This window comes from Bos indicus, chromosome 16, assembly GCF_029378745.1.
Source record: "Bos indicus isolate NIAB-ARS_2022 breed Sahiwal x Tharparkar chromosome 16, NIAB-ARS_B.indTharparkar_mat_pri_1.0, whole genome shotgun sequence".
Lineage (NCBI taxonomy): Eukaryota > Metazoa > Chordata > Mammalia > Artiodactyla > Bovidae > Bos > Bos indicus.
This window is the reverse complement of record NC_091775.1, coordinates 54,945,046-54,971,731: the sequence shown is the minus strand read 5'-3', so window position 1 is coordinate 54,971,731 and position 26,686 is coordinate 54,945,046. Positions and strand designations below refer to the sequence as shown.

General features: G+C 46.9%; 1 protein-coding gene across 1 annotated transcript in view; it reads right to left on the bottom strand.

Moving 5' to 3' along the window:
- Window positions 1–5,764: 5,764 nt before the first annotated feature.
- The window catches only part of LRRC38 (leucine rich repeat containing 38), a 40,695-nt gene continuing 19,773 nt past the window's right edge, over window positions 5,765–26,686 (bottom strand). The window contains exon 2 of the mRNA XM_019975962.2: window positions 5,765–11,790. Within this exon, the coding sequence (XP_019831521.2) occupies window positions 11,537–11,790 (254 nt within the window). The 3' untranslated portion in view covers window positions 5,765–11,536. The remainder of the gene's footprint in view (window positions 11,791–26,686) is intronic.

Genomic DNA, 26,686 nt, shown 5'->3' with positions numbered 1-26,686 from the left:
CCAAGGAGAAGCAGAGGTCTAGAGGAAGAGCATTTTGGGCTGAGGGGAGAGCCCTTGATTGAAGGGGTGCCCAGGGGCTGAAAGGAGTGAGTGATGAGGACGGTGCTGGGTAGGGGAGCAGTCAGCAAACTCCGGGACCACTCACTGCAGCATCATACAATTTGAGGGCCTGCTGGTTACCCTCCCAGTACTCAGGCGAAGTGTGAACACCCTGATACTCATAAACCAGTAAGTTTTATTACTCTGCTATTTCAGTGCTCCAACAATACTTCTTCCAAATACTCTGTTAGGACCATATCAGTGGTTGTAGGTCAAGTGCAATAAGCTGGCATGAACCCCAGCCTGCTCCTGCCTACTCCCTCTCTTGGACTCCCTTAAGGTAGACTACATGGTGTGAACCTCTTCAGATGGGAGAGTGTGCGTTTTCCCCTGTTCGTGCTACAATTGAGGTCTCCCGTCTGCCAAACTGGTCAAAGATCGGTGCTTAGTGAAGGTGACCCACTGGCTCTGACTTTGTATGGAGCATCTCTGGGGACAGAGAATTCCATAGTGCCAACTCAGAGTCCCCTGGTAGGGATATCTCTGCATTTCTTGCCTTCCCAAGTGGCTCTCAGGGTATGGAGAGTCCAGGGCTCCCCCTAGTCTCAGCAGAACCTGCAGCCTCCCCCATAAATTAGGAAGGATGTCTGTATCCACGTCCCACCCTAGCTACCTCTGGCTCAGAAGCTAGCTAATGGCCATGGCTGCAGGTAGGGGCAGCCCTGCCCAGGGAATCTATTTGTTCTTGTTGATAAACTGGAGTGAAAACCTGAGGGAGGAAGCCAGAGAGGTGGGGAAATTGGGAAGTTCTTAGGGGGTCTGGTTCTAAGCCTGGCCTAGGGTCTAATCTAACCTAATCCTATGGAGGGGGGTTGTCCCCACATCTGTGGGAAACACCCCACGGATGTAAATGAGGGAATGGCAGTCTGAGATCATACACCTGGACAGGGCAGAGATGGTGTGGGGAGGTGAAAAGTGAAGTATTTCCTGTGATATCAGTAAACAAAGGATGTCATAGTCCCCATCAGCTATCACAGCCCTTCAGTGTGAACCAGTGAGCCCTAGGGGCACTCAGAAAGGAGAATACCTGCACCCTAGCAGACATCAGATTACAGCCATTCCCTACTCTGAGCCCCAAGGAGCTAAGAATGTGAAAAACCAGGATACTGTCCCCTTAGCTGAGATGGATATGAAGGGAATGATTTCAGTGGGCCCAGACTCTTGCATTTTCCCATGCATAGAAACGCCCTAAATTCCTTAACTTGAGATATTTGGTTTTCTTTAATTAATAATCACCTTTTGACCTTCAACAGGTTTCCCTGATAGCTCAGTTGGTAAAGAATCTGCTTGCAATGCAGAAGACCCCAGTTCAATTCCTGGGTTGGGAAGATCCTCTGGAGAAGGAATAGGCTACCCACTCCAGTATCCTGGCCTGGAGAATTTCATAGACTGTGTAGTCCATGGGATCACAAAGAATCGGGCATGACTGAATGACTTTCCCTTTGATGTTCAGACTACCTCCCCTTTGTTGCGAAATTTCTATATAATCTGACTCCTCCCCTTGCCTCTTTGGAGTAGTTCTCTCAGAGCTACTTGAGATGTTGCCTCCCAGACAAGAAGTCCTAAAATTCCTACCAAATAAAACATAACTCTCAAACTTTTAGATTGTGACTATTTTTTAAGTTGACAGAGGGGTCCCCAAGGAGCCACGGTATGGCTGGTGGAGGCCATGCTACCCAGGGCAAGCATGAACCCTCAGCAGAAATGACGGATGCTTGCTGGAAGCAAGTTCATGCTGGATTTCAAGCCTGAGAGAGACTCCCCATTCCCATAAATATGTAGTGTCTATAGAGCAGGGGTGGGGTATCATTGCTGCCATCAGGCAGGCAGGATCTACCAGAACAACATAGTCTGAGTATTGATGTGGCCTCATTTGTATTCCTGATGAGTGGACCCCAGAGATATGCATGCAAAACTGGCCTCTGACATTTATGCAGACTCGAGCCCCAGATGCAGCTGGGTTTGATAGGCCACTGGCAGTGGGGCTGGGCACTGATTACAACATGTAGAAATGAGAACTGAGCTCCTATGATTACCCGCTGGCTCAGACTGCTCAGACTGTCAGACTGCTGCCTCTTGGGGCCTGTTATCTGATGCTGGGATTCAAGCTCTGGTCTTGATCTCTGGTCTTGATCTCTTGAAATGGCACCCTTTTCTACGGATGCCCAAGGATTCTGGAGAAGGAGGGAAGGGACCAACCTTTGGTCGGGGTGGGGCATCCCTCCCATTGTTTCATTGTGTTCTTTCTCATCAATTCTGCCAACAAGTCAGTGTTTCTCTAGGACTTGAGGCTCCCAGAGGGTCCCTGGCACAGCCCAAGGCATGAGCTATGGGCACAGGCCTTCGCTCCACTGAAGGCTGACCCTCCACCCCTAAGGGCTCCTTTTGAGGCTGACTGATATCTGATTGCTTCATTCCAATTATGAATACATAATCAAAGGCTTGGATAGGGATGGTGGGTCTGTACTGGGAAAAACACTCCCAACTCAGGCACCAAAGGCTCCAGAGAACAGCTGAGCTCATAACTAACAGCCCTGTGCATGGGAGTGAGGTTTCACCAGAAAAGCACATTGTATTTTTCCCAAGGCCAAAATATAATGACTCATTTACTCCCTGGAAAGGTATGTTTTCAGAAAACAGATCACGTTTGCAAACAGCAGAGAACCCTGTTTATTTTTATTTCTAAAAATTATTTGATATGGAAAACAATGTAAAGTTTGGATGTGTGTTTATTAGCTTGGAGTCTTAAAGAATAAGGCTACCTTGTTGGTTGCCAAAAGATAAAATGCACAGATGTCTGCTTTGGGGCAGTTTCAGTGAGAACAGACCATTTGCAAATAATAAATCACTAATCTTCAAGGCCACTAGAGATCACTTAAAAAAATTTAATGGCAGAGGCCCAAGGCTCAGGGTCTGAGGTTGGCCAGTTGGTGGTGGTGGGATGTTAAGGTAACAGAGTCTTGATGTGTTCTGGGGTCCAGTTAAATGTAATAAAGGTGGAAAAACCATCTACCTCCAGCCACTGACATACCTAAAGTTTAGGCCTATAACACTGGTGTGGAGAAGAGAAAGAAGAGGAGGAGGGGAAGCAGAGGGGGAGGTTCAGGATGAAGAGGAAGAGGGGAAGCAATGGAGAAGGGAAGGGAAAACATGAATATTCAACGCAAACCTCTCCATCACTGGTGATAGCAATCAGTGTGTGTGCCCTTTTTAGCCTTTCTGTATAAAGGCTCCTGTGGACCAGCCGAATAAGGAAGAAACAGCATGTGTGCTCAGTCGCTCAGTTGTGTCCAACTCTTTGTGACCCCATGGACTCTAGCCTGCCAGGCTCCACTGTCCATGGAATTTTCCAGGCAAGAATACTGGTGTGGGTTGCCATTTCCTACTCCAGGGGATCTTCCCGACTCAGGGATAGAACCCACATCTCTTGCGTCTCCTGCATCGGCAGGCAGATTCTTTACCACTAATGCCACCTGGGAAGCCCTTGGGAAGAAGCAGTGTCCAGTCCTAGGGCCATGGCCAGGGTGAGTGTCTGCCCTTCTGTCTCTGCTGTGGTACCCAGGCTTACCTGTAACATCTGTGAAGCCTGGACAAGAATACAAATATGCTCCACACACCCATACCTACACATTCATAAGTCATAAAGAAAGATAAACTGCTAAGGCAACATTCCACCCAGCTATCTTGACAAAAATACCTTCTTAATGACTTGGAAGGTGTTTAAATGATGATTCTTGAATTCTTGGAAATTTGGTCAGAGCTGCTGCTGCTGCTGCTAAGTCGCTTCAGTCGTGTCTGACTCTGTGCGACCCCATAGACGGCAGCCCACTAGGCTCCTCTGTCCCTGGGATTCCCCAGGCAAGAGTGCTAGAGTGGGTTGCCATTGCCTTCTCTGTTGATCAGAGCACCTGCTCCCAAATCCTACTCCATCCGAATATGGGAATGTGGGGAGAGCTGAGCCATCTAAGACCTCTCCCTTTTTCTTCCCAGCCCCTGCTCCATCTTGACCTCCTAGGTCTTGTATACCTATACTGGATGCCCCAGCCTGAACAGCCAGCCTCTGTTCACATGCCCTGCCAACATCCACTGCCTGGCCTTCAGTCCACCCTGTAGGAGGAATGCTTGGAAGGATCCACCGCCCCCCTTCCCCCCACCCCTGCCCTCAAGCTTGGAGTCATTTGTCCAGGGAATTCTGGTGTCTTGAGAATATGCTAGATGAGGGCACTGGTTCTGGGTGGATGTATGTATGTCCTGGCTCCTCTGTCCATGGGATTTACCAGGCAAGAATACTGGAGTGGTTGGCATTTCCTTCTCCAGGGAATCTTCGCAATGCAGGGATTGAAACTGCCTCTCCTGCATTGGCAGGTGGATTCTTTACTGCTGAGTCAGCAGGGAAGTCCTATACTTGTGGTATCCACTATCTTTACAATAAGATGAAATCATTTGTGATGTTGCTGGAATCCTCTGGTCATTAGATCTTAAGGAGAGCAAGGTGGCAAGACAAGATATTTTGGTGGTTTTGACTCTCACAAATGGGTCTGTGATGTTGAATTTGAAGCTCAAAATAAACTCATCCTGGGTGCACCCAGAAAATGCAGGCTGCTTTTCCTGAAGTACAGCATACAGCCTCTAGAAATGTGCCACTCTGTGCTGTCCCTGCCAGGCCAGCTCCTGCTGACCTGAGACAAGAATGCAGTTGGGTAGAGAGAGGGTATGCAGTGGTCACAGCATCCTTTGCCAAATCCTACTCCATCACTTATCAACTATGTCCAACTGGGTAATTTATTCACAGGACCAAATCCGATCTCTCAATGACCACATGGAGGCAATGAATCCACAAAGGAGAAATGACAATGGTACCCAACTATGATGATTTATTTGATGTGTCAAGTTGGCTGGGCCCTGGTTCCCAGATGTGAGGTCAAACATTATTCTGGATGTTTCTATGAGAGTGTTTTTAGATGAAATTAACATTTCAATCAGTGGACTTTGAGGAAAGCAGAGCCCACCATAATGTGGGTGGGCCTCGTCATATAAGTTGAAGGCCTTAATAGAACAAAAGACTAACCACCCCCAAGTAAGAGGGGATGTGCAGCAGATGACACCAAACTTGAACTGATACACTAGCTCTTCCCTGGATCTCCAGCCTTCTGCAGATGTGAACTTCTTAGCCTCCACAATCACACAAGCCAATTCCTTAAAATAAATCTGTTCATAGTGTGTGTGTGTGTGTGTGTGTGTGTGTGTGTGTGTATGCATTCTATTGGTTCTGTTTCTTTGGAGAACCCTGATGAATATACTGCCTTACAGGGGTGACTTGCACAAAGGTCTTAGTCCAGCATCTGGCCCAGAGAATGCTCTCAATACACATAAACTTTTAACCAAGAGCATAGCTTTGGAGTCCAATAGCCACAAATCTGTCCTGGCTCTGTTGTGTCCTATAATTTACCACCTTCTCTGAGCCTCGGTTTCCTCATCTATGAAATTGAGAAATGGAATATTTCCTGCCATATCAGTAAACAAAGGACATCACAGTCATCACTGATTGCAGCCACAGCCAATGGTGAGCTGGTGAGCCCCAAGAGAACTCATATCAAAGGAATGATTTCAGTGAGCCCAGACTCTTGTATCTTCCCATAGATAGAACAGCGCTAAACTCCTTAACTTGAGATACCTGGCTTTCTTTAATTAAAACAATCATTTAACATTCAGACTACTTGCTCTTTGTTACAAAACTCCTATATAATCTGGATCACCCCCTCACTTCCTTGGAGCAGTTCTCAGGGTTACTTGAGATGCTGCCTACCAAGCTTGAAGTCCTAAAAACCCCCACTGAATAAAACATAACTCTCAACTTTTATAAGGTACATCTTTTTTCAATTAGTCTTGTACAGATGTGAGAGTTGGACCATAAAGACGGCTGAGTGCCAAAGAATTGATGCTTTTGGATTCTGGTGCTAGAGAAGACTTTTGAGTCCCTAGACTGTAAGGAGGTCAAAACAGTCAATCTGAAAGGAAATCAATCCTGAATATTCATTGGAAGGACTGATGCTATAGCTGAAGCTCCAATACTTTGGCCACCTGATGTGAAAAGCCAACTCATTGAAAAAGACCCTGAGGCTGGGAAAGATTGAAGGGAGGAGGAGAAGCGGGTGGCAGAGGATGAGATGGCTAGATTGTATCACCAACTCAGTGGACATGAATTTGAGCAAACTGTGGAAGCAGTGGAGGACAGAGGAGCCTGGTGTGCTGCAGTCCATGGGATTGCAAAGAGTCAGACATGACTTAGCAACTGAACAACCATAAGCAGCTCACTCCTGGAGTTGCAAGGTGTTTTGGTAGCACTCAAGTTTGTAAAGTTTATAGTTCATGGTGCCTGGAATTCAATTGTTTGCACTTTCACCCCATATGCATATTGGTTCTGTTCAAATGCTGGAGACACAAAAGAGCTTGAGTTCCTGCCCTTGGGGAGCTCATGCTTTAGTCCAGAAAGGTAGACAATAAACATGTACATAAATACGTGGGATAATTTCAGACCATAGTATGTGCTGTGCAAAATATAATACAGGGTAATATTGTCAACTTAAAAAAATGCACAACATGAGTATTGTGAGTCAAGTTTTACTTGGGAGCAAAACGAGGACTATAGCCCAGGAGACAGCATCCACATAGCCCTGAGAAACTGCTCCAAAAAGGTCAGTATATATGTGATTTTGGTGAAGAGGGAGTTCATGCAATGAAGCACATATTTTTTTTGCAGAAGTTTTCTTCCAGTCGTGAGGAGCAGTCATCACCATGAAGAATTTTAGTGCTTTTCTAGACATGAGGAGATACAATAACTGAGCTCATAGAATCAGCTCCTGAAAATATCTATCCAAAAAACTCTTCTGCCAGTTTTTCCCAGAGCAGAGTGCCTCATTTCTGCTCTCCATCCTGAGCTCCTTTCAGGAGGTATTGAAAATCAGCAGCTGTGGTAGCACGTGATTTAATCCTTGTAGAGGTAGATGGCAAGGGCCACTTTGTAGTTGACAGTGTGTTGAAAGTGACTCTGAGGAGGTAGCATTTGAGACCCAAATGACACTTGTGGAGACTTGGGAGAGGGACATTCCTGGTGCAGAGGAGGCCCTCAACTGGTATGCAGAATTATCACTATTGCTAATAATATCTTGAGACATAACAGCGAGTCAGGGAGCACTAAATCATCGCCTACCGTTTGTGCAATGTCACTTCTCAAAAGGTGTTTCCCTAGTTGCGCTAAGCTCCTGGTCAGTGTATTTCCCTGGGTTTGACCACAGACGTTCCTAGGTCCCCCATGGTGTCCCCAGTGCTTAAAGGGAACTTTATATCCAGGAAATGACTGCTTCAACAGGCATACTTTAAAATTCTTCTTCTTCTCTAGAATCATATTCTTTCCAAAACTCTGGGTTGCAGTTGGCAGAAATGATGGTTGATGGATACCCAGAAAGCCAGGGAGCTCTCCCCCACTCACCTGTTCATTCAGTATATGACCCCCGGCTTCTGTACTCTGCAGGGCTTTCGTATTTGAGCAAACAACTGAGTCTGCTGACCACAATGAACCACTGGAGGTGGAATGAAGGAATAAAGTAGACTCATTAAGAGGGAACTCATCTACCAGTACCTATTACAACGAGGGTGTAATTCTGTTTCCACAGCTTGGGAGCACCACCTCCCTAGGATTCTGGGAGAAAAACACTATGACTTTGGTAGAGGTCCAGTTGGATTGGGCTACCAAGATTGCACAGTGGTAAAGAATCCACCTGCCAATGCAGGAGGTGCAGGTTCAATCCCTGGGTCAGGAAGACCCCCTGGAGAAGGAAATGGCAACCCACTCCAGTATTCTTGCCTGGGGAAAAAGTCCCATGAGCCAAGAAGCCTGGTGGGCTACCCCTCCTGGGGTTGCAAAGAGTTGGAAAAAACAACTAAACAACAACAAAAATAACAGTTGGATCCAGGGCCTTCAGTTATGTCCCTGGTAGGATACTCCCAGGAGTGGGGATTGGAGATTGTGATGACAGCAAGTCTAAAACCACATAAGTCTCATCTGAGTCTGTGGCCAGGCTGGGGTGGTGCTGGTGATAAACTGTTTTGTGTCTCTAACTCCCATCCTCTGAGCCCTCAGCCCCCTCCTCCATGAACTTTTCTATCTTTCCTACAATGGCCAAACATCAGTGGAGTTCTCTCCCTTGATCAAAAACCGTCTCCAGATACCTTCATCCACAGTAAGGTACAAGTGATGGCTGGAGCCTTTCAACAAGAATTCAAGCAGCATCTAATGGTTCAGGATGACCAGTGTGTTTGTCTATATTGTTTTCCCAATGGAAGCATTACCTGCACTGAGGGTGGAGCCCACAGATGTTGCTATTAACTCTAAGATGCTGGCACACTGCTTCACCTGTGCAGAGACTCTGAGAAGACAGCCCCTCAGAGCCAGGGGTCTCCTCCACTGGAGCCAACAATGCTGGTGGCTGAAAGGGTGACCAGGAGTCTCCTGAAGCATGAAGGAGAGAAAGAAGAGTAGGGACGGAGAGTGAAAGAGAAGGAAAGAGGGGATGAAGGGAGAGAGGCAAGGAGGTGGGAAGAGGAGGCAGGATTTAGTGCTCAAAGCAACCCAATCTGAGGTCCCCGGGTGATGGCTGATTTTATGCATCAATTTGTCTAGGTCATAAGGGACCCAAATATTTGGTTAAACATTATTTCCTGATGTGTCTGTGAGGGTATTTCTGGATGCAATTAGTACTTTAATCTGCAGACTGAGTAAACAGATCACCCCCTCCAAAGTGGGTGGGTAGCATCCAATCCATCAAGGGCCTGAATAGAACAAAAAGGTGGAGGAAAGAGGAATTTCTGTCTCTCTTTCTCTCCCTCTCTCTCGCTGCCTGTCTCCTTCTCCCTCGCCCTCTGCCTGACCACTTGATCTGAGTATTTTCCTGCCTTAAACTAGAACTTAACCTTTGGCTCTCCTGGTTCTCAGGCCTTTGGATTCAGACTAGAATCACATCACAAGCATTTTTCATGTCTCCAGCTGACTGGCTGCAGACCATGGGCCTTCTTGGTTTCTATAACTGCCTGAGCCAATTCCTTATAATCCAGACAGATGGACAGACAGACAGATAGATTTCCTATTGGTGCTGTTTCCCTGGAGAGTCCTGGCTAATTCACCCAATCATCCACTCTCGACTGTCTCCAAGTAGTCACTCTGTCATAAGACCTCATTTATTTCCTTCACAGCACTTATCACTACCTGCAATTACTGTTTTGTTTACTTGTTTGTTTTCTGTTTCACCCATAAGAGCATGAGGCCCAAGCCAGCAAGGGCTCTGTCTTCATCATGAAAGGCACACCCGCAGTGCCTGGGCCGGAACACTTAGCAAGCACTCAGTAATTCTCTGTGGAGGCAAAGATGCAAGGGAGCTTCCATATACATGCGTTAATACGTGGTATTTGTTTTTCTCTTTCTGACTTACTCCACTCTGTATGACAGAATCTGCATTCATCTACATCACTACAGATGACCCAATGGTATTCCTTTTTATGGCTGAGTAATATTCCATCGTAGGTACTGATGAGCCTATTTGCAGGGCAGGAATAGAGATGCAGAAGTGGAGCATGGACTTGTGGACACTGGGGGAAGGAGAGGGTGGGCCACGTTGAGAGAGTAGCATCGACATATATACACTACCATGTGTGAAACAGACAGCTAGTGGGGAGCAGCTGGACAGCGCAGGGAGCCCAGCTCAGTGCTCTGTGATGACCTAGAGGGGGAGGATGGGGGTGCGGGTGGGAGGAAAGCTCAAGAGGGAGAGGCTGTATGTATCAGTCAGTCAGTTCGGCCGTTCAGTCGTGTCCGACTCTTTGCGACCCCATAGACTACAGCACACCAGCTGTCCCTGTGCATCACCAACTCCCAGAGCTCGCTCAAACTCATGTCCATCGAGTTGGTGATACGTATACACATAGCTGATTCATGTTGTTGTACAGCAGAAAACTACACAACATTGTAAAGCAATTACACTCCAATTTAAAAAAATAAATGTCAGTAAAATCTAAAAGTGAAAAAATAAACTCAAGGGGAGCAACAGAGAAAGAAACATAAGGAATATATTATGGGAAACAATGGAGAGATGATTCCCAGAAATATCCCAGGAGCTTCTCACCAGTCCCCTGTCTAAGTGTCAGTCCCCAGCAAGATCCAATGATGCTAACACCCATCACCTTGCATCAACCTGCTGGGTGTGTGACATCGTTTCATACCATCTCTGAATCAAAGCACTGCATTCCACATCCTGGAAAACACTGCCTGTCACAGCCTATGCTCCAAAGAAATGTCACACACACCCTAAGGCCACTGATGTAGGTTTTTCAGAAGCCAAGTCCCAGGGTTGGTTTTTTTTTTTTTAACATTTTGTTGGTCCAAGGTAACCTGCTTTTTGGAATCCTGGCCTCCAGGAAAGTTTATTGCAAGTTCTGGAGATGACAAGTCTGGAATGGTGCTGGCACAGAATGAACAGGTGATGTTCAGTGGAGGTGGGACTCACGGTTGGGGGAGGTGTCAGGGCAAGTGGGAACAACCTGGCTGTACTTTAGAGGGAAGACTCTGAGCAGATCGCAAAGGTATGAATCAACTGTCCTTCCTTTATGAATTGCTACCTTTTAGGATCAGAGGAGGATATGACAACCCACTCCAGTATTCTTCCCTAGGAAATCCCATAGACAGTGGAGGCTGGTGGGCTACAGTCCACAGGGTCACAAAGAGTTGGACACGACCAAGTGTCTGAACAACAACAGCAATCTCAGGATAACCATCAGGGTTTGAGTTCTGTCAACAAAGTTTTCCTGACCCACTCACCAAAATAGAATGACAAACACCCTTTGTCCAGGTCTTAGCTTTTTCCTCAATGCCACTTTAACCAGACATGGGTTGTTCTCTGCAAAACATCTCAAGGTGGCCAAAGCCTATTTCAGGAACAGAAGTCCTGCTCCCAGGACTTGAATTCCAGTCCCCACCATCTGGGCTGCTGCCTCTGGGGATGAAGGAGAGGCTGCCTGGTCTCCCAGTCCAAGTAGGAGAAATGGATAGGACAAAGTCATCTTTGCAGGTCAGGCCTTCCAGTCTTCACATCCCCTACGCTGTTCTCAGCTGTCAGCTCCAAAGCCTGACTCAGCTGTCTTCGCCCAGTGCACACATCTCAAGCCACGAGGCAGGCTCTTCTCTGGGAATCCTTCCTTGGCTCCTCCACTCTGTGGATTCTAAACTCCAAGATCGGAGGTCTTACCAGATGCACCCAGGGGCCAGGCTTGAAGCATGCGCTCCTCTGGTCACTGATGGTCAGTTCTCCTCCCTTTCAGCATTTCCCTCTCTTCTCGGAGGGGAGCCACCTGCTGGGGTTCAGGAGAGTGAGGAAGGGTTGGGGGTGGCTCAGTCGTCCTCATCCTCATCTTCGTCCTCGGTGTCCTTGTTGGGGGCACACCTCTGGAAGCACTGCACCACGGTGGCCAGGAAGAAGCTGGAGATGATGGCAGCAATGGAGACGGCCACCCCGGAGAAGATGATGACAAACAGGTCTGTGAGTGAGAGGCTGAACTTGCACTCGCTGAAGCTGGCCTCCGACAGCTCGTGCAGGAATATCCTCCTGTTCTCCATGGGCAGGGAGCACTGGATTTCATCCAGGCCTGTGAAAAAGGCAGGAAGAATGAGAGAGAGGTTTAGACTGTGTCTCAGGATGGCCCAAAAGTCAGCAAGGTGAGTGCTGACCAAGTGCAAACCAGGCGCATCACCCAAACACAAAAGGGGGACAAAGCAGACTTGAATGCAATTTAGACTGTTTCAAAAGGCCTCACGGTAATCACATGGTAGAATCCAGAATGTGCTGGTCTCCCTTGACCCGCTTCAAGACACGGGTCCCCAACATCCAGGTCACGGACAGGTACCTCCTATCAGATCAGCAGCAATATAGGATTAGAAGTGAAGGGCACGATGAATATAATGCACTTGAATCACCCCCAAACCATCCATCCATCCCTTTGCCCACCCCCGCCCATCAGCCCATGGAAAAATTAGTCTTCCATGAAATCAGGCCCTATTGCCAAAAGGGTGGGAACCACCGCTTTAAGGCATGGCACTCTTGATTTTGAATCACTAAGAATGGTTGATGGAAGGGAATATCGTCTTTTTAGGGTTTAGAAGCTCAGTAGACCCTAATCCAGATCTGATAATATCCAACCTTGAGGGTGGGGCAGAGGCCGTGGGATGTATAGGGCCAATGCCAACCAATAATGGCACACTTAGTTTGTAGGGTAGCTTTCCAAGAAGAATGCCAGCCTCCTTTTCACTGCTACCCAGGCGAAACTGAACAATCAGTGAGGCATCACAGAGACTGCACTCACTACCCTAGAAGAGTAGTGGGGAAAATAAGCCTACATCCAAATGTGACCTTCAGTATATAGTTAGAAGCTGGGATGAAGTTCCTGTGTGCTTCAGAAGCACCTGAAGACTATACTGAAATTCAGATTCTCAGGCTCCACCTCTTGGAAAATCCAATTCAGCAGGTTTGGAGTGGGACCCTAGGCTCTGCATTTTTAATAACCATGAGATTCTGATGTTGCTGGTCCCCAAGGCACACTTGAGAAACATTATCTTCTCGTTGATGAGGAAGAGTGTGAGGGGTTTTGAGAGAGAGTTCCTGGGACACCTACCCCACTACAACCAGAGAAGTCCTTGCAATCTCTGTCTCTTATATTGGGTCCCTTTAAGATCTCACTTGAAAAGTGAGATTAAAAATAAGTTTTAATCTTGCTTGCTAATTTAAAAAGAAGTTTCAAACCCACAGGCCCCCCAAAATATTACACCTGGATATGTGCTAAGAAAGTGCTTCATCAGTTCAGTCACTCAGTCGTGTCTGACTCTTTGAGACCCCATGGACTGCAACATGCCAGGCCTCCCTGTCCATCACCAACTCCTGGAGTTTACTCAAACTCATGTTCATTGAGTCAGTGTTGCCATCCAGCCATCTCATCCTCTCTCAACCCTTTCTCCTCCCACCTTCAATCTTTCCCAGCATCAGGTCTTTTCAAATGAGTCAGTTCTTCACATCAGGTGGCCAAAGTATTAGAGTTTCAGCTTCAACATCAGTCCTTCCAATGAATATTCAGGACTGATTTCCTTTAGGATGGACTGCATAGCAGCAACAATAAATGCAATCTAGAGCTTACCAGGGGCTTCCCTGGTGGCTTAGACAGTAGAGAATCTGCCTGCAATGCAGGAGACCCAGGTTCTATCCCTGGGTTGGGAAAGTCCCCTGGAGAAGCAAATGGCAACCCATTCTAGTATTCTTGCCTAGAGGATTCCATGGACAGAGGAACCTGGTGAGTTACAGTCCATGGGGACACAGCCAGACATGACTGAGTGACTAACACACACACACACACACACACACACACACACACACACAAAGCTTACCATAGGCCAGGCACTGTTCTAAGAACCTCACATATAACAAATCATTTAATACTCACAACTCCATGAGACAGGTCCTGCTATCATCCCCATTTTAAAGATGAGGAAACAGGTTCAGAGAGGTAAAGTAACTTGTCCAAAGCAGGACAGCTGGTAAGCGGCCTAGCTTTAACTCAAATAATCTGCCTCCAGTATACCTGGCCTATAGCCACTATGCCTCCAAAAGGAACAGAAAAGGGATGTGGGGCTGGAAAAGACAGACAAGAAGACACGGGCCAGGGGGCACAGGAAGCCGATGCTGCCTTCCCATGATTGCCACCAAGAGGAATGGTGGCGACAGAAGTTGTCGGTCACCTGGGGGTGAGGGACACGTTCCTAGCGTAATGGGTTTATGACATTTTAGATACCTCTGGAGGACTGCTCCCCTATCAGTAAACTGTTCCTCCTGGGGTACCCATCTGCCATCAAGCAAAGTGGGAGGACAGCTAGAGAACTGCAGGTTGGTGAATTTTACCCCTTCCACTTACTTGTAGGAGCCTAAAGCTGAGACTTGTCTGGGACAAAGGACCATCTTTAGAAGGCGTGGTCAGTTAAGGTCTAAAGGATGAGAAGGAACCAGCCATGGAAGAAGAGTCCAGACAGAGAAGAAGGAAGCTGGTAAAGAACTCAAGACATGGGGAAAAGTTCACCTGGGGCTGCAGAGTGAGCCAAGGGGAATTTAGCAAGAGCTGGGGTAGGAGAGATGGACATGGGCTGAGCCCCCGAGAACCCGGGTCTCCAAATAAATACTATGAACTGAGGCCCACCTCCACCAGCAATCCTGTTATGGACTGGACTAAACCTCCCCACACCCCAAATTTATGTGTTGAAGCCCTAACATGACTATATTGGGACACCAGGTCCTTTAAGGTCTTTACGAAGGTAATTAAGGCTAAATGGGGTCATAAGGGTGGGGCTCTGATCAGGACTGGTGTCCTTATAAGAAGGGACAGTAGAGAGTGCTCTCTCTCTCTCTGTGCGTGAAAAGTCCATCTGCAAGTCAGGAAGAAAGACCTCAGCAGAAACCAACTCTACCCACACCTTGGTCTGGACTCCTAGTCTCTGGAACTGTGATAAAATAAATTTCTATTGTTTAAGCCCCCCAATCTGTGTTATTTTGTTATGGCAGCCCTAGTAGACTAATGACAATCCTCACTGTACACAAATAAAAGATATAGACTTGTGTTAGTATTAAACAGTTGTTCATTGTTCAATTAAAAATTAAATTAAACAATTTAAAAATTAAATTAAACAATTAAAAATTGTTCATTACCAAGCATAATCTACACATCCTGATGTATATTTAATACGAACTATATATTAATACAAAGTCAAATTACTGCCGTATTTCACAAACTTCAAATATAAGAAAATGTATAATAGTAAAATGCATGATATTAAATGAATAAAAAGGTCAGCTGTGTCTCTGATCTGGAAGAGGAGAGAAAAATAAACTAGTAGTAACTAACATTCATACTGCCTTACTACATGCAAACACTATTTTAAGTACTATATGCATATTAACTCTGAATTCTCACAATTATTACTATGCCCATTTTATGGATGAGAAAACTGAACCACAGAGAATCCATATACCTTGCCTTCAGCAACACAGTTTCACAGAGATGTCAAGACACTGTTTTCACATTAAGCTCACCTGCCTGCAATTTCTGTTTACCTTTGACTTCCTCTCCGTTCTCAGGAAAACTTCAATTGTCCTCTTTTTCAGTGCTTCCTGGTTTCAGAAAGCTGCCTTCAATCCATCTCCATGGGGGACTTCCTCACACCTCACTAATTAGCTGGTCTTTATTGTGTATCTCCTTCTATCTCAGAAATGGAAGATGGAGGCAGACTGGCTGAGCGTCACCTTCCTTCTGCCCTCACCCACCTTTTATGTAGTCTGTAGCCAACCCATTGATGTTCTCCTTCCAATGGGAACCATTGCCTAGAGACCAGATTCATGTTCCCTCCTCTCCCTGAATCAGTGCCTACCTTAGATATCCAAGGAATTACCTGGACCAGAGCTCTGCAGGTTTCTCCAATTTACACTTGACAATGTTTCTGCCTATTTATTTTATTAAGCCAAGCTTTTGCTTACCTCTAAGCCTTTTAAAGGAGAAGGCAATGGCACCCCACTCCAGTACTCTTGCCTGGAAAATCCCATGGATGGAGGAGCCTGGTAGGCTGCAGTCCATGAGATCGCTAAGAGTCAGACACGACTGAGTGACTTCACTTTCACTTTCACTTTCATGCATTGGAGAAGGAAATGGCAACCCACTCCAGTGTTCTGGCCTGGAGAATCCCAGGGACGGGGGAGCCTGGTGGGCTGCCGTCTATGGGGTCACGCAGAGTCGGACACGACTGAAGCGACTTAACAGCAGCAACAGCAAGCCTTTTAAATGCAGTTAAACAAAACCAGAGAACTTTAAAAGAGAGTTTTAGTGAGGGTCCCTTGCAGACACTGTTTTCTTCAACAGAAAATTGAGAAAATCAATTGATTTGCCTCTTCTTAGCATCCACCCCACCCTTCAAGTAAACAAGATGGACACCAACGGACTGCATGAAGCCCAGGCAGCTTCTAAAACCAAGGTAATATTTGCAATTTTCAAAGCCATAATAGGTCATTATGACCCAGAGAAAAGGTCCAGAAGTCCTTTTTTCAATGAGCTGTATTAACTGGCCAACAACCACCCCAAAAAAACAACACAAGTCCACAAAGCCTGCCATTTAAATCCACCTTTGCCGATCACAACTCCTCAAGTCGATTCTGATTTCTGTAAGTTCTTTGTGCCTTGAGATTAGACTTGGCATTTTTACAAAGAGACACTTTTAGAAAATGTCATCTCTGATTTCTCTGTGGCTAGAGAAAACAAGCTTGTTTGAAAAACACCATACACAAGCCCACCAGGAGTGGGAGGCTGTGGACACACGCTTGATGAAGCCATTACGATAAGACATACTGACTTAATGGGTTTTTTTATTTCACAAAGGGCAGAGAAATGAGAGTCAGCAGGGCCCAGAGGAGGGGGGCCGTCTAAGGACACATTCAAGGCTGGCTGCAGAACTCAGGAGCTGGAGTCATCTTTCTCTGGGGTCACCTCTTCTCTCCAGCAGGAGTTACTCGTCCAGGGTTTCTCAACCTCGGTACTACTGACATTCAGGCCTAGATAACTCTTTGGTGTAGGGGGCTGTCCTACACACTGCAGGATGTTATCATTGTCCCTGCCTTCTGCCCAGTAGATGCCAGCATCCTTACCCAGTGTGACAATCAATAATGTCTCCAGACAGTGCTACATGTCCCCATGAGGAGGGCAGGGAAGGAAACAGAATTTTCTGGTTGAGAACTGCTGCTTTCAACTGAAATGCTCAGCTAAATAGATAACTTTCTAAGGCAGGGCTACTGTTAGCTACTAGGCACACATTTAGTTGTTAAATGGCTTTTTAATTCATGCATTAAACAAAACTGGTAAGGCTTTATGCTAGATACAAAAAAAAATAAGAAAGGAGAAAAAGGCAGGAAGGAAGAAAAAGGAAGGAGTGCCATATTGCAAATGGCTGGTCCCAACTGAGTCAAAACTGGGTAGAAAGCAGAACTAAGAAAGCCCAGGGGAGACCCAGAGGCACCCTGGGAAGATTTCTAAAAACAAAGACATACACATCTCCCAATCCAGTGAGCCCTCACTCATTTCCCAGACTGCGAAGAATGCGTGTGCAGGGGGGAGATAGCACTTATTGAGCACCTTCTATGTTCTGATGCAGTGCACACCCCTTAACACATGACACTTATAACTGACCTCCCTTGGGGAGGTGAGTGGCATTATCATCAATTCATAGGCGAGGAAGCAGGCCTCAGAAATCTTGGCACTTCATGTACTATTGAATAAGGAAAGCCTGAATTAACTTACCTCTCAGCTCTGTTTTACTCCAAAGCCTGTGTTTTTCCTGTCACCTTGTATCTAGCATAAAGCCTTTCCTGTCACCTGTGTTGCCTGTAATGCTGAAGAAAGGGACACATTCAGCCTCAAGAAGCTTATAATCTGGCATGCCTGTGTGTTCAGTCATCCAGTCGTGTCCTACTCTTTGTGACCCCGTGGACTGTAGCCCACCAGGCTCCTCTGTCCATGGGATTCCCCAGGCAAGAATACTGGAGTAAGTTGCCATTTCCTCCTCCAGAGCTTCTTCCCAACCCAGGGATCAAGCCCACTCCTCCTTTGTCTCCTGCATTGATTGACAGGTGGATTCTTTACCGCTAGGCCACCTGGAAAGCTATAGTCTGACAGAGGAGCCTAAACTTAAAAACAGCAAGCAATGGAGAAGATGATGCATGATTGAGAATTGAGTATGGGCTTTACAAATTCAGAGAATAAAGAGCTGAATGTCTGGAAGATAGGATAAGTATTCATCCATATTAATGGAATAAACGAGTTATCTTTGAGTTGGAGGATCATTGGAGAGGAATGAGAAATGTACTGCAGGTAAGAGGCCTGAGTAGAATCTGGACATGTGGGTGAGAAACAACATGAGATACATCCTCCTGGGCCACTGTGTGTGTGCTTAGCCGCCCAGTCGCATCCGACTCTTTGCAACCCCATGGACTGTAGCCCTCCAGGCTCCTCTGTCCATGGGGATTCTCCAGGCAAGAATACTGAAGTGGGTTGCCATGCCCTCCTCCAGGAGATCGTCCCAACCCAGGGATTGAACCCAGGTCTCTCACATTGCAGGCAGATTCTTTACCATCTGAGCCACGAGGAAGCCCAGTCCTGGAGGATCACACCTGTGTCTCTCAGGTTTCCTGCATTGGCAGGCAGGTTCTTTACCACTAGCACCACCTGGGACATTTGGGCTAGAACAGCTCCCCCTAAATACAACATCTTCCCAAGTGACTGTTACCGGTTGATGTCAAGTGGCTGCATGTGGAGTCACTGGAGCATCACTGCAAGGAATTGAGAATCTGGATTAAGAGATTAAAGGAAGGCAGCCCTGAGCCAGGATCAGGCTGCAATAGCTTTTTAAGCTTTTTTTTTTTTAAATCAACTCAACAATTGTTGTTTAGTTGCAAAATCATGTTGGACTCTTTTACGACACTATGGACTGTAGCCCTCCAGGTTCCTCTGTCCATGGGATTTCCCAGGCAAGTGTATTGGGATGGGTTGCCATTCTCTTCTCCAGGTGATCTTTTCAACCCAGGGATCAAACCTGTGTCTCCTGCATTGGCAGGTAGATCCTTTACCACTGAGCCATGTGGGAAACTCCAACTCAACAACAGTGGTCTTTTATTTTAAGCATCTCAAGAAAACATTCAAATCAGGAGATAAGGCAATGCTGTCACACAGAGACAATTGTCAGGCTGCCCTAATGAGACAGGACACATGGCGTGAGCCTGCTCACTCATTCATGTCACCTGATGGCCCCTGTGCAGGCATGTGAGCTTGTAACCCCCTGGGCAGTGGGTTTCTACATGTCCTGCATCCCAGAGGCAGCCAGGAAGTGCAAGGCATGGGCAGAAGTTGAGGGTAAAACCATCAGCCCATGACTAAGATTGCTTAGAAGCCTAGAGTCCAGAGCTATGGTCCTCAGGCTTTTGAATTTTACATAGTAGTAAAAAACTTTAAAGTAAGAAATAGATGAGATTGACAGAGGACTGCAGCTGATAATTCTGTTCAGTTAGGACACCGAGCACACACACACACACACACAATCATCATTTTATAAAAGATAAAATGTGTACATCTGTACACCATTAAAGTAGAGACATCATTTTGCTGACAAAGGTCCATATAGTTAAAGCTATGGTTTTTCCAGTAGTCAGGTATGGATGTGAGAGCTGGACCATAAGTAAGGCCGAGCACTGAAGAATTGATGCTTTTGAATTGCAGTGCTAGAGAGAAGACTCTTGAGGGTCCCTTGGACTGCACGGAGATCAAACCAGTCAATCCTAAAGGAAATCAACCTGAATATTCATCAGAAGGACTGATTCTAATGCTGAAGTTCCAATACCTTGGTTACGTGATGCGGAGAGCCAGCTCATTGGAAAAGACCCTGATGCTGGGAAAGATTGAAGGCAGGAGGAGAAGGGGGTGACAGGTTGAGATGGTTGGATGATGGTGATGGATGGTCCATCACCGACTCGATGGACATGAGTTTGAGCAAACTCTGGGAGACAGTGAAGGTCAGGGAAGTCTGACATGTTGCAATCCATGGGGTTGCCAAGACAGGGAAGTCTGGTGTGCTGCAATCCATGGGGTTGCCAAGAATCGAGCATGACTTAGCAACTGAAAAACAACAACATGAATAAAGACAGGGTTGGAGAGCATGGCTCACCTGTGTGGCCATAGGAGTTCCTAAACCATCTCTCCAAAGGGACCAACTGTCCCACCTAATGGCCAATGGTGCTGGACAAGCACAGGGCCCCCCTTTGCAGTACAAAAGTCCTTTTCCCTAAATTCATCATCAGATACTTCGCAGCTGCCTGAAAAGAGGAAGTTTCTCCCATGCTTTTCCCTCTTGTGAGGTGGAAACATTCACTGCTCTTTGGAAACAGGTGGAACAGAACAGAGCACCCACAGAGAGTGAGGGCCAATCAGTTCACCCCTGCAGCCTTATAGAATAGTCTGTCAAGCACTGCATTGTCTGTAGGGGTATGTGTGAGTGCTCAGTCACTCAGTCATGTTCGACTCTCTGTGGCCCCATGGACCGCAGCCCTCCAGGCTCCTCTGTCCATGGGATTCTCCAGGCAAGAATACTGGAGTAGGTTGTCATTTCCTTCTCCAGGGGACCTTCCCAACCCAGGGATAGAACCTGTGTCTCCTTCCTCTCCTGCATTGGCAGGCAGATTCTTTACCACTGAGCCACCTGGGAAGCCTCTATTGCATTGTCTCTGCTTCTGTAATCTATAAAACTGGAGAAGGCAATGGCACCCCACTCCAGTACCCTTGCTTGGAGAATCCCATGGACGGAGGAGCCTGTTAGGCTGCAATCCATGGGGTCGCCAAGAGTTGGACACAACTGAGCGACTTCACTTTCACTTTTCACTTTCATGCATTGGAGAAGGAAATGGCAGCCCACTCCAGTGTTCTTGCCTGGAGAATCCCAGGGATGGGGGAGCCTGGTGGGCTGCTGTCTATGGGGTCGCACAGAGTCAGACACGACTGAAGTGACTTAGCATAGCATAGCCACGCAAATGGGAGAAGGCAATGACACCCCACTCCAGTACTCTTGCCTGGAAAATCCCATGGACAGAGGAGCCTGGTAGGCTGCAGTCCATGGGGTCGCTAAGAGTCAGACATGACTGAGCGACTTCACGTTCACTTTTCACTTTCATGCATTGGAGAAGGAAATGGCAACCCACTCCAGTGTTCTTGCCTGGAGAATCCCAGGGATGGGGGAGCCTGGTGGGCTGCCGTCTATGGGATCGCACAGAGTCGGACACGACTGAAGTGACTTAGCAGCAGCAGCAGCAGCATCTATAAAACAAGCTCCATGGCTAGTACTGTAGTGACTCTGGTTTGCAGACAAATAAACAGAATACTATTTACGATACCTGCTTCTGATTCCCCAGAAGAGAAATGATGGAGCCTGGATTTGGAGTCATTACCCTCCCCTATAGCCTTAAAAATGCTTGAACAAGTTTTTGTGGAGATACTGAGACCCAGTAGGTCACAGACTTTAGCCAAAGCTGCACAGGAAACTTATAAACTCAATCTAGAACCCTCACTACCTCCAGTGGAGGCCCAAGGCCAGAGTCCTCAGTGGGGAGAGGTCATTTAAGGGTTTAGGTGTTGTCCTAACTTCCTAGGGCTGCCATAAAAATTATCACAAACTGGGTGGCTTAAAACAAATTCATCCTCTCATAGTTGAGGCCAGAAGTCCAAAATTAAAGTGCCAGTAGGGCCAGGCTTCCACTGAGGGTTCTAAGGGAAAATTCTTTCTGGCCTTTTCCAGCTTCTGGTGACTCTTGGCATTCCGTGGCTTGTGGCAGCATCACTCCAGTCTCCACTGCTGTTGTCACAAGACTTTCTGCTCTGTAACTCTTTCTGCCTCTCTGCTCTGTATTTGACTGACCAAACCAGTCAATCCCAAAAGAAATTAACCCTGAATATTCATTGGAAGGACTGATGCTGAATCTGAAGCTCCAATACTTTGGCCACCTGATTCAAAGAACTGACTTACTGGATAAGATGCTGATACTGGGAAAGATTGAGGGCAGGAGAAGTGGGCAACAGAGGATGTGATGGTTGGATGGCATCACTGACTCAATGGACATAAGTGCGAACATAATTTATGAAGGACAGAGAAGCCTGGCTTGCTGTAGCCCACGGGGTTGCAAAGAGTCGGACATGACTTAGGGACTGAATAACAACAACAGTCTCTTTCACATCTCTCTCTTTCTCTTACAAGGATGCTTGTCATTGGATTTAGGGCCCATCCTAAATCCAAGATGATCTCATCTCAAGATCCTTAACTCAACTATATCTGCAAAGATTTTTTCCAAATAAGGTCACCTTCACAGGCTCCAGGTATTAGGGCTTAAACATATCCCTCTAGGGGATGCAATTCACCCAATCGAGATGTCTAGCATTTAACAGTCATCCTTCAGCTTTTTACACTCCATCTCTACTCATATGGAGTCTGCTTTCAGATTTCATTTTGGGCAATCACCTCTTACCCGCTGGATATGTCTTGTCCAACTTTCTTTCTTCATTTATTTTTTTGGCCATACTGCACAGCATGTAGGATCTTAATACCCTGAACGGGGATTGAACATGCAACCCCTGCAGTGGTCGTGTGGAGGCTTATCAACCAGATTACCAGGACAGTCCCTTGATGTGACTTTCTTAAAATGCATGACCCCTCACCCAAGTCTCTCTGACCCAGCACACTGAATCTTGTGTGGACTGACCAAAAGCAAGGCCGGGGCCCACTCAATCCAGCAGCCCCGCCCTGCAGAACTCATCAACTGATCTCTGCTTTCCAGACTCCCAGGGCTGCCCAATTCTCTCCCGAGTCTGCTTCCCAAGGCTGCTCTTCAGTTCTGTGAATTACCTGACTTCCTTGCACTTTCCTTGCTTACATTAGCCAGGGCTGGCTTTTGTTGTTTACACTCCAGAGGCCCAATTAACCCACAGATTATAGGAAAACTGAGTTCAAGGATGAGCCGGACACCTGTTACACTGTCACAAATCATCTCACTCTGCCCAGCTGTCCCACCAAACCACATGCTGTGGCTCCAGGCTCTTGGGGGAGCAGGGATGACTCTGTGCAGCTCATCTCCTGGCCTAGGGAGACAACTCAGGGAACAGGCACAATTGATGGGAATCTGAGTTCCTACCTTCTGTCTGCTTCCTCCAACCCAGATCCACCTTCCACTGAAACAAGGTGGGTGCTGGCTCATCCAGGCTCATGCAGAATGCAGCCCACTGCTCCTTCACTTCAGAACCACCTCCTCCTGCTCTGCCAGGCACGCTCCAAAGAGATGGCCAGTCCTCATGCACGGTGGTTTGGCTCCCTGCCTGCTGCCACCCCTCCAGGCCCTCTCCTCTGACTGATGACTTCTCCCCAGCAGCTGACACCTGAGCCGGAGAGGGTGAAGAGCTGCCACACTCCTGAAATAGATGGTGACACAGCGGAAGGCAGATTGAGATTAATCTCTTGCCCCTTTGCCAACAAACAGGCCTGCAGCCAGCCAGAGGCTCGCAAGGGGCCCCTCCCCTGATTTGGCCTGTCTTGGGACCTGGCTAATGCCAGGCTCTCCTACGTGCTTTTTGTCATTAAAAATATATTTTTGTCTTCCTAATTCCACTTATTATGCAAAGCCTGTGTATCCACCGAAACAACAGAACTAAAAAGAAGGTGGATAAAAGAACCCTTAAATACATGTTTAATACATTGGCTTACACCTGTCTAGAATTTTTTTCTTCTCTGTGTTCAGTTCAATTCAATCATTCAATCATGTCTGACTCTTTGCGACCCCATGGAATGCAGCACACCAGGCTTCCCTGTCCATCACCAACTCCCAGAGCTTGCTCAAACTCATGTTCATCGAGTTGGTGATGCCACCCAACCATCTCATCCTGTCATCCCCTTCTCCTCCTGCCTTCAATCTTTCCCAGCATCAGGGTCTTTTCCAATTAGTTGGCTCTTTGCATTAGGTGCCCAAAGTACTGGAGCTTCAGCTTCAGCATCACTCCTTCCAATGAATATTCAGGACTGATTTCCTTCAGGATGGACTGGTTGAATCACCTTGCAGTCCAAGGGACTCTCAAGAGTCTTCTCCAACACCACAGTTCAAAAGCACCAATTCTTTGGTGCTCAGCTTTCTTCACAGTCCAACTCTCACATCCATACATGATTACAAAAAACCATAGCTTTAGCTAGACAGACGTTTGTCGACAAAGTAATATCTCTGTTTTTTAATATGCTGTCTAGGTTTGTCACAGCTTTTCTTCCATGGAGCAAGCACCTTTTAATTCCATGGCTGCAGTCACCATATGCAGTGATTTTAGAGCCCAAGAAAGTAAAATCTGTTACTGTTTCAATTGTTTCCCCATCTATTTGCCATACAGTAATGGGCCAAGATGCCATGATCTTCATTTTTTGAATATTGAGTTTTAAGCCAGCTTTTTCACTCTCTTCTTTCAGTTTTATCAAAAAGCTCTTTAGTTCCTCTTCGCTTTCTGCAAAAAGGGTGGTGTTATCTGCATATCTGAGGTTATTGATATTTCTCCTGGCAATCTTGTTCCAATCTTTGCTTCATCCAGCCCAGCATTTCTCATGATGTACTCTCCTTTGTGCTTGGATGCTTTTTTTGGTGGGGTCCAACATTCTCCTGTCAATGGTTGTTCAGCAGCAAGTTGCAATTATGCAGTTCTCGCAAGAGAAGATGAGCTCACGTTCTTCTCTGTGTGCATGCACATAAATCCCCAGAGTAGATCCACATTCCACCACTCTGATAGATAAACATTCTGGGGACATCCTTCACTCCACCAACATAATCATCAAACATCACTTGAAATGGTTACATCCTTGGAATAAAAGCTATGACCAACCTAGACAGCATATTAAAAAGCAGAGACATCACCTTGCTGACAAAGGTCCATAGAGTCAAAGCTATGGCTTTTTCAGTAGTCAGATATGGATGTGAGAGTTGGACCAGAAAGAGGGCTGAATGCTAAAAAATTGATCCTTTTGAACTGTGGTGCTGGAGAAAACTCCTGAGAGTCCCTTGGACAGCAAGGAGATAAAACCAATAAATACTAAAGGAAATCCATCCTGAATATTCATGGAAGGACTGATGCTGAAGCTGAAGCTTCAATACTTTGGCCACCTGACGTGAAGAATCAACTGATTGGAAAAGACCCTGATATTGGGAAAGATTGAAGGAAGGAGGAGAAGGTGAGGACAGAGGATGAGATGGTTGGATAGCACCACTGATTCAATGGACTGAGCAAACTCTGGGAGATAGTGCAGGACAGGGAAGCCTGGTGTGCGGCAGTCCATAGGGTCACAAAGAGGAAGATTCGACTTAGCAACTGAACAACTTGACTTATTTGCCCAATCCCAGAATGCTTCCAGTTATTCTCCTTCCTGAAGCAAAGCTGCTATGAACACAATGTTGTTACTGTTGTTTAGTCGCTCAATCGTGTCTGACTCTTTGTGACCCCATGGACTGTAGCCTGCCAAGCTCTTCTGTCCATGGGATTTCCCAGGCAAGAACACTTGGAATGGGTTGCCATTTCCTTTTCCAATGAGCACCATGTATCAGTTCAGTTCAGTCGCTCAGTCATGTCCGATTCTTTGTGACCCTATGGACTGGAGCACACCAGCCCTCCCTGTCCATCACCAACTCTCAGAGCTTACTCAAACTCATGTCCATCGAGTCGGTGATGCCATCCAGCCGTCTCATCCTCTGTCGTCCCCTTCTCCTCCCACCTTCAATCTTTCCCAGCACCATGTATATACATCCTTAACTATTTCCACAAGACACATCCCTCCACAAACTGCAGATCGTGTGAGAGTCCCTGAATTAATGCCAACAATGGATTTTGTCACCTTTTCATCTTTGCCAACCTGACAGGCCATAAAAGTGCACACTGGTAACTGAATTTGCATTTCTCTGACGACCAACAGAGCTAAATAAGCAATGTATGGTGTGCTCACCGGCTACTGGGAGTTGTTTTTCTGTAAAGTGCCTGCCCAAGACCTATATGCTAAGACATTCACAGGTCCTACCCAGGATGAGAAGGACCTGTGACAAGGAGCAGTGGGGAGACAGTCAGGCTGAACTCCTCCACCCAACCCACTCTGGAGCAACAACTCCCAAGGAAGGAAGTCCCCTGTCCCATACCCAGGAGGAAGGGCATTCTCCAGGACTGCCAGGTGTTGGTACCACTGCTCTTGGCCAGCAGTCACCACTGCTGTCACTCTCCTCTCCTGCTCATTGGAGAAAGAGGGCTGAGCCTGGGCCAGTCAAACACCCTCCCTACCAGCCTCCTGGCACCCCAACCCAAAAGGCCAGGAAGCAGAAGCAGCTGAGGTTCTTTCACACACATGGCTAGACTTTCGGCCTCCTGATTTCACAGCATCATAGAAGGTTAAACCCAAAGGCCCCTTCGACCTCTAGTACCCCTCCCCAACCTCTCCCCTTTACTTTACAGCTGAGAGACCCAGAGAAGTTAGGCAACTTGCCTGAGGTCACACAGAGTCTGGATGGAACCCAGGTCTTCTGACTCCTCATTTGGTGCTCTTTTGGGGCATCAGGTTCTTAGTTCACCACCAGCACCTGGAGTTGCATGCTCGTGGCCCCTGCTGCAGCTACTTTGTGCTACAAAGGAAGACTACAGGAGGGGGCATCGCAGATGGCAGGCAAGGCCTACTCCTTCTTCTGAGGAGTGGGCACTGGGGAACACCAGCTCTCATTTTTTATAGTGCTGACTTTGCTCCCCATCACCACTTTCATTAAATATCACCACATGGGGGAAGTTCCCAGTTGTCTTCACCATCTCATCCAGGAGACACTCCATCTGATTAAGTAATCAACTGATTTCTCCCTGAGGAAGATGCATCGGCAGCATCAGG